Source organism: Nannobrachium achirus (genome assembly GCF_963921795.1).
Source record: "Nannobrachium achirus genome assembly, chromosome: 17".
NCBI classification, from domain to species: domain Eukaryota; kingdom Metazoa; phylum Chordata; class Actinopteri; order Myctophiformes; family Myctophidae; genus Nannobrachium; species Nannobrachium achirus.
The window spans coordinates 34,982,801-34,991,329 of NC_137824.1; the positions used below are offsets into that span (position 1 = coordinate 34,982,801).

The following is an 8,529-nucleotide window of genomic DNA, read 5'->3' on the forward strand; positions in this document are numbered from 1 at the left end:
CCATAATAACATGCCAAAAACTAGGGACGTCGGTTTGGAAGTTAGTTGTTTAACGCCAAAGGATTATACTGTGACTGCTGTACTCTCTCTCTCCACGTGTGTTACCCTGGCACTGGACTGCAGCACAGCAGAAAAGCTCAGAAAAGCAGTGGCAGCCGTCACATTGGCAGCGATAGGGAGCCAATGCGTCTCTGCCTTTCTTCAGATAAGACCCGGAAAAGCAGATTATTCCACCCCCGCTCCCCCCAGCCTCCCAGTGCGGGTGGCTGGGCGAGGCGAGGTGGGGGGATATTTTTAGGCTTGCGTGGCTGCGTTATCTGCTGTTGCCTTTTCAACACCTCGGAGCAGTGGCCGTCCAGAGTGGCTACATGACCTCCCTACCCTTTCCACAAGCGCCTGACATTGTCCTTTCTGAAAATAAAATCTATACATCCAAATGTTGGCAAGTTTCACTGTCAATAAATGCTGCAAAGTCACTCTGGATGTGTGTTCTGGAGCGGTCTCGATACGTACAGTATGTGTGTGTGTGTTTGAAGAATGTGCTATAATAATAGATGCGACACAAGACAAAGCATTGTGTGTGGAGAGAGCTAAGAGATGCCTAAGCATCTCTTTACTCATTTAAAGTGGTGGCAATTGTGCTTCGCCTATTCCTACTATAGCTGCACACTTAGGCGAGGCTCCTGGCTCTATGTCAAGCAAATTGGACTATTCTTACATTTAGCGTCGTGATAGGGCCAATCAAGTGGTGAGGTGCCACATCTAGACGAGTGGATTGGGGTCTTATAATGGTGGAGGTTGGATGGCACACAGAGAGAGTTTTACAAGATCATCTGCAGGTTGTTATTTAGCCACAGTGAATTGCATAAAAATTAAACCAAGACGATTTACAACCTCACAATTTGTTGCATTATTGAGCTTGTAGATAGAAATTTGGGGATATCTTCACCTATGATGGCCAAATCATGATGCCATGTTGAACGTGGTTAAAGATGTGCACATGTTAGCTAATTAGTAGTCCTCTCTGTGTAGGTTTATTGCAGACATTGGAGATGTGGCCACTAAGCAACGTATATGCTAATATCAGTTTGTTAATTTTCGGTACAGAATTGTCACTTGTAAAACATCTGAAATTATCAGGATTTCTATCGGACAGTCCAGTTTAAAATGTGATAATGTACCTCAGGCTAATTGAATAACTTTAAATAAGTAAAATCAGATAACAATGTTTGTGGTCACACAAATGATAAATTCCTTGAAATTAAACATTAGCCCTATTTATGATCAGGCCACCTATTGTGCATGTATTCTTTCTCTTCTTCACAAGCATCAAGGGTACTGACTTGACTGCTCATTCAGACAATATACCATATGTCATTGTAATTGTGAGCCTCAAGCACTTATGGGTTAGTGAATTAGGAGTGTTTCAACCACTTGAACGCTATATAGCGTCCTTAAAGATCTACAAGCTCATGTGAGCTTTTAGAGATTTTCGGTGTAGAGGGAAGAAAGGATCGGGCCGAGGATAGAGCCTTGAGGGACCCCTGTCAACAGATTATATTTGATTAATGAAGTACTCGCGGTTTAGATTCAAGAGTCCAGTGTTTAAAATCTTAATGAAGTACCAAAAGTAGGCTATTAACATAAAAATATACTTATTTAAAGTACATACATAGCTTGTACATTTCAATAACTGATATTGACATGTAATATACTATATATATTTTATAATGTATGTATTAATTATTATTATTAATTATTATTATTTAATGTTATGGAGTTAGTATAATGTCCCTCTGAGTATACATCAGCACACAGACCACGTGTGAGACCAGTGCTTTGCAGTGCTTGACTGGTCACCTGTGATCTGTGAGCTTTTAAAAATTGTACTTGGTAGGCTATTCAATTCCCACCACTGGTTTTAATAAGTTAATTTAATACATGTATAAACGGTAGCCTACTATAATTGTTCACAGCCATATTAGCACTGTTACTGCTTACGTTACTGTCAAACTGTGAACTCTGTGGCCTCGCTATGATCGACTGTGGGTTGTAAAATGTGTAAACTCCAAGCCAAACATCTTGAAGGAAGTTTTCTAATGGCCTCTTGAACGCTTTAACCTGACAGAAACCATGGGATATGTTTCACCCTATAGTGTTTTCTTCTTTTCCCCCCCTTTGATTAGAGTTAGACCGTTAATTAAATGAGTCTCCGCCGAGACTTTGGAGGGCTTTCATTTTTAGGCCTTATATTCTTTTCTTGAATGTGAATAATCTATAAATGAACAATAATTGCCTTAGCAATCAGTGATGATAAACTATTATATTGTTGTTGCATTAAGCCTATCATTAAAATGGCAAATTATAGTCTACAACAAGTAGTTTAAAAAGTGTATGGCCTCTACTCCGTATTTGAAACACGAGAAAGTGGAGTGATCGTCATCTTCATGAAGAAAGCTTTATTTACATAAACAACGGGACGGGTTATTGTTGGTCTCATGTGGCAGGGGTTCAAATAAACGTATGATTAACCTTAGGACTATTACAGGTTGGTTTATTTTCGTTATACCGGTACTTACAATGTTGTTCACTTCCCTATATGAGACGATCACGTCAATAAATGAAAATGCATTGAAACAAAACAAAAAAAGTTGACGCTGAAAGTAATTCAAATCTTTTTTCAATCAAAGCATTTTAAATCGAGCTCATTCAAACGTCGCAGAGTATAGAATGGTTGAGATTAAAATACACAATTAAAGCACAATTTAAATACACCCGCAGTGAACAAGCCTATAATAGCCTACATCTTAATCAATTATGGTGGATCATAATGTGTGACATTCTGGCCGTGCGTGCGTATATATGGAATTGGAACTTAGGGAACATCCCAAACGTTTTAGCTCCAGACCCAAAAGACAAATTAGACGTTTGCCTGGCACCCAAACTATAGTGAAAACAACTATTTTCACTACTTGTCAAACATTTGTTTTCTAATTTACGAATTTCTTCGATTTTTCTATGATTTCATCACGAAATTACAGTTTTTAATTAATGAAAAACCTTTCTTTTTTTGGGAATGTTTTTTTTTCCCCCTCGAAAATGTTGAGAAATAATAATAATTAAAAACAAAAATGTTAGGGACCCATAAAAATGTGTCCGTGAGTGACCCACAAATGGGTCCCTGCCCAGTGCTTGGGAACCAGACCATGTGCGTATTAATTTACCATGTCCTAATGCCATGTAACGAAGACACCCCATTGCTGGAGCAGGAGAACGTGTTGGGGACATTATTGAGCTCCCCCAGTCCCCCAAAGTTCATGTAATTCCCACTGCTGCTGGAAGAGGCAGATGATCCTTGGATGGTTTGCATCGTGGCCGCCGTGGGAGGATAACTACACGCATAGTTCGTGGTGTTGCATCCCGGGCTGGGGGTGTAGCTGCTGAACGCCGGGTAGCTGTTGTAGGTGAAGTGATTGATGCCCATGTTGTAGCTGGAGGACTCCGCCAGGCACGGCTTGCCGTCGCGCACCAGCACGGGCACGGAGATCCGCCGGGGAGGGAGCAGGTGCCCCATCTCCAGGCTCTGGTCCTGCCGCTGGCGCTTGCACTTGTACCTGCCAGACGTGCCAGTGATGGAAAGTATAAGTATAGTAAGTAGCCTACATTTGCGTAAGTTCTGTACTTGAGTAGGCCTATGCTTGAGGTCTGTACTCTGTAGACCTACTGGAGTATTTTCAAATGTTCAACAATACTTTTACTTCTACAACTTCCAATAGAAATAGAATTAGACCTATAGGCCCAAAAGTAGGCTATTGGAAATTGGAAAATAGTTCTCCTATACATCTCGAATCCAAATCTTGTACTTTTACTCCTCTACAATTAGGCTATTTATTTTAACACTTTAGTACGAGTTACTTTTATAGATTAAATATTATTACAAAACATAGCGTAGCCTATATTAACCTATAGGCCTACATATATTTTTTGGCCATTTGAAAATAGGCTAGCCTTGCGTTGTGCATTGTGAGCTTATCTGGATTTTATACTTTTGAAAACATGAAATGGGACATTCATTCTGCCTTATATGATCATAGGCTACTTTTTTAATTTTGGTAGGCCTACATTAAGTTTGACACTTTTGTATACTTTTACTCAAGTAAATGTTGAATCCCGGACTTTCACTTGTAATAAGCATTTCTACGTTGCAATATTGATATACTTTTTACTTGAGTAAAAATGTGAGCCTATACTTTTTCCAATAATAGGACATGCGATGGATCCCACACAGTGGCAAGAGTTACTTTTCTTTCTTTTTTTTTTGTTGCTTTATTGCATATTTTGTAGGATGAGAAACAGACGTTTCGGCTATACAGCCTTCTTCCACCATCCATACCTGCGGTTCTGGAACCAGATCTTGACCTGGGTTGGGGTGAGTTTGAGCACGCCGGCCAGGTGGTCTGTTTAATGAAAACGGGCAATAATTAAATAAAATATGAACAGTGCTGTGAATATTCGTGCAGACTAGACATAATGCTGTTGTAGGCCTACCTCTCTCCGGCGCGGACAGGTAGCGCTGCTGCTTGAAGCGGCGCTCCAGCTCGTAGACCTGCGCCTGGGAGAAGAGCACCCGAGGCTTCCTGCGCTTCCTGGGCTTGGGCCGTTCCGGGTCCTCCGCTTTGATCAGCTCCTCCACGGTGCTCTCCGTCGGAGCGATGAAGTCTTTTTTTCAGGCATTTCATGAAGAAATCAAAGAAAAAATCTTAAGAAATGCCATACATTAGAAAAAAACAAATGTTTACGAAGTAGTGAAAATAGCCGATTTATACGAGCTTGTAGATCAGCTGTTTTCTCTAGTTTGGATCCCGGGCCAAACGTCTAATTTCTCTTTTGGGTCACAGGCTTGGGAGTTTGCTCTATAGCATGAATGACATGATTGAGTTTATGTTTTTCCCCATCTTCTTTTGTGCAGTTTCTGTGTTTGTATTTATTATTGCACAGCTGCAGCTGCTCCGCTTGTTAACTTTATTTATTTTATGTTTTTGTATTGAACTTTTAATGTGTTAATGACCTCTTCCATTAAGGAAAGGATTCCAAATAGGCCTATAAGCCTGCTGGCGTCTTCCTTTCCTTTCCTTGTACAGTAGGCCTGTCTTGTTTCCTTTGATATGTATTGTTCTGTTTTTTTTTTATAACAATGTGCTAATAAACTAAACTATATAATAAGGCAAAAGAGAAAGACAACTATTATATTTTATTTATAAGGACAAGTATGTTTTATCATGCATGCAGTCTAATATGCAAAGACTACTATTTGTTAAAGCTAATATTAGCCTAACACCTTTCCAAACAAAGTTATTTATAGGCCAATACATAGACCTATTTGTAGTTTTATCTGACAACTTTAGGCTATTTGATCATGCGTGCGTGGCTTAATAGCCTACATCCAGGCTATGATTTAGTTCCATCTCCATGGGGAAAATAGACAGACATTTTAAGCACTTTCTCTGCAGCTTGCTAATATGTGTACCCTAATACCCTAATTATAAGGCAACGGATCACATTTATATAACTCACCTTTCCTGTGCTTTGCGTCAAAGCAGTCGGGCTTGCCACCCTTCACTATGTCCATGTCGACGAAGGATTTCCCATAAAAGGACGCGGCGAAGCTGAGCGCCGAGCTCCTGGCTTTGGCTTCGTGGTGGAGCTCCGTGTCTCCAAACAGCGAGGCTCCTCCGGGCGGCTGCATCTCCCCCCGGAGCGGCTCCTGCTTCAGGCGGGCCAGCATGCACGAGGAGGCGGGCATGGGAGCACAGTCCATCCGGGGAGGAGCAGGTATGTCCAGGGAGACCAGATCGTCATGATGATGACTCTGTTCCAAGTTTAATATATCCTTTACGGAGAAGGGAGTGGAGGTGGGAAACATTGCCAAGAAAAGCGTGCACACAACACACACGCACCTATTAACCTGTCATAGGGACCCGGCAGATAGACGCCTGATCGGAGACTTTCCACCTTCCTCGCAGTATTTACTGCAGCTCAAGTTTGTTATTGGTTTGCTCTACTAGGATGCTCTTGAGGGGAGTGAAGTGTGCATTTTGAATGTCAACTGTCCCACTAAACTCTTTTTTTTTGTCTTCGGTGTCCCTTCCCCTCGCCGTGACGCATAGAGATGGAGAGGGAGGGGAAGGGGTGGGCTGGGACTCCCATTTCAAGTGACGTAAAATTAGGCCTATGCCTCGTAAAGCCTGTGTGTGCACTGTTAATTGGAGTTCGTCATTACGCACAATTTGAACAACAACAGAGGACAAATTACGGGAGATGGCCTGTCTTTGGATAGCACAGTGATCGGTAAATTTGAACGACACATTGAAATTGGTAAATCTACTGAGGAGATCTATTGAAACTATCAATTTTGTCTTGATTGATTGATTGACTCTACTTTATTAGAAGTTAACTTATAGGAAAAGCACAGGACAGTAGTTCAAGTTCTAGGATTTAAAATGCACAATGGCTTTTGTATATACATTGGGGTCATTTTGTCTTTACTGAATTCATAGAGACATTAATGACAGACAATTATACACAGAACTCTTTAGGTGCCTGGCTGCGTGTGTGTGTGTGTGTGTGTGTGTGTGTGTGTGTGTGTGTGTGTGTGCGCGCGCGCGCGTGCGTGTGCGTGTGTGCGTGCGCGCGTCAGAGTGAGGTGTTGGCATAATTTTGTTTTGGGGATGTGAATTGGTCCTCCTAATAGTATAATCCGGGGGGAAATGGTTGAGACCAGCGCCAGGGGACTGCTGGTGCAGACACAGTGTAGACAACGGGCTGCGTGGTCCCCGGACACGGAACCTGAAACCAGAGGCAACACACTCCGCTGTCTGCCTCCAAGAGATCCTGGAGCCACTGGCCGCCTTATCTGGACGTGATAACAGATGACAACAAACCTGCACCTTCCCACCCACGCTGTGTAGGCCATGGATTTTCAAGTGTCGCATGTGTGACACATTTAGTATTCAATAATAGTTATAGTGTTTTTAATTGAACCGAAAACGTGTCATGTAGAATTGATCAGTTTATTTGCCTACTTTGCACAATAATATTTGATAAATGACTCCAAGCATTTAGAAAATGGGAGACGTGCGTAACGATGAGTCTCCACTCCAGCGCACTGCATGCGCTCCAAATGCTGCACTGGCATATGTGGTGCGCTGGGCAGTAAATCATTTCGCCTACCTGAGTAGCCTACTGTAGGCCTATGTGAGTGTGTGCCAGCGGTTACGTCATTGTAGTCCTTAGCGGCCATTTATTGGGTAAAAACACAGGTGTTTCAATTGTTTGATTGCATAGAACTAATGCTTTACTAGGCTTTACTCCAATCAGAACACCTGTGTTAGGCTGTGTTTACCCAAGAAATGGCCGCTCTTAGAACTACATTTGGCACACACCCTATACTTTCTTACTTATGCTATTCGTATTTGTTGGATACTTGTGACTCTTACTATACATTTCAAAGACAAATATTGTATCCTATAGCTTTCACTACATTTGGGTAAGTACATCAACCACTTAGGCTAAGCCATTATTCAATTAGGCATATGGAATATATCAGAACTAAACTCAATGCAATGCATTGTGAGATTATAATTTGAGGCTATTTTCACCATTATTGATAGTTGTAATAGAATAGGCTATATCTGTGGAAAACAGAATGTTGCCTTTGTACATAGCTAATACTAGTAAGTAAATACAAGCATATGACTTTTTCTGCAAGTATACATTTGACTAAGCACCTTTCACTATATGGATTAAAATGTACCATGGGTATAATAGCCTACCCATGGTATTTCAGTATTGATAATTTTACTTAAGTAACACAATGTGAGTAGCCTACGTTTCCCACCACTGTACAGGCTACTTTGTCCAGTCCTGCCTAGGCCTATTAGTAAAGCCCATGTGGAGACGGTGACAGGAGACAGACAGTATTATCGTTTGTTTTATCTCCAGCGTTTAGCGCAGCCACGGGTAAATGGGTCCCCCTGTCTCCGACCCAGCCACGGTGTTTATAGTTTTAAAGACTATTTGCGCGCCTCGCGAGCTGATGAATGGCTGCCCGAGTCTCTTTCGGGCGCACTGAGAGTCAACACTGGCCTTTCTCGTGCTGCAATAATTGGTGAAATAAAGTAAACCATTACCGGGGGAGGCGTAGGCCTATACGGCATGGAAAATGTTTTGTTCGTGGTTGTGATTTCCATCGGTCCCTTCCTGTCCATGAGGTTTAGCTCTATGACTGTCAAATAGGATGATCTGCATCTGCCCTATACCTCTCAAACTAGCTTCATGCTCGCAGTCCCCCATTTGAAAAGATTTTGTGCCCTAAAGATTTGTGTCCCCCCCTCCCCCCCCTAAAATAATTCACAGTTTTTCAAAGTGTTAAAAAAAAAAAAAAAAAAAAAAGCAGATCTACAAGCTCACACAGTCTTGTTGTAAGCTTGGGCCTATTAGGCTATAGGGACAGGGTTTAAAGGAGTAGCA

The 8,529-nt window shown here is 41.8% G+C and overlaps 1 protein-coding gene across 1 annotated transcript; it reads right to left on the reverse strand.

The window, feature by feature from the left end:
• Positions 1-3,220: 3,220 nt before the first annotated feature.
• On the reverse strand, positions 3,221-5,923 carry nkx2.5 (NK2 homeobox 5; the record flags this gene model as incomplete). Its single annotated transcript, XM_080746693.1, has 4 exons — positions 3,221-3,614; positions 4,394-4,457; positions 4,549-4,719; positions 5,575-5,923. The coding sequence occupies 4 exons, from the start codon at positions 5,921-5,923 to the stop codon at positions 3,221-3,223; spliced, it is 978 nt and encodes a 325-aa protein (XP_080602819.1).
• Between the last annotated feature and the right edge of the window lie 2,606 nt (positions 5,924-8,529).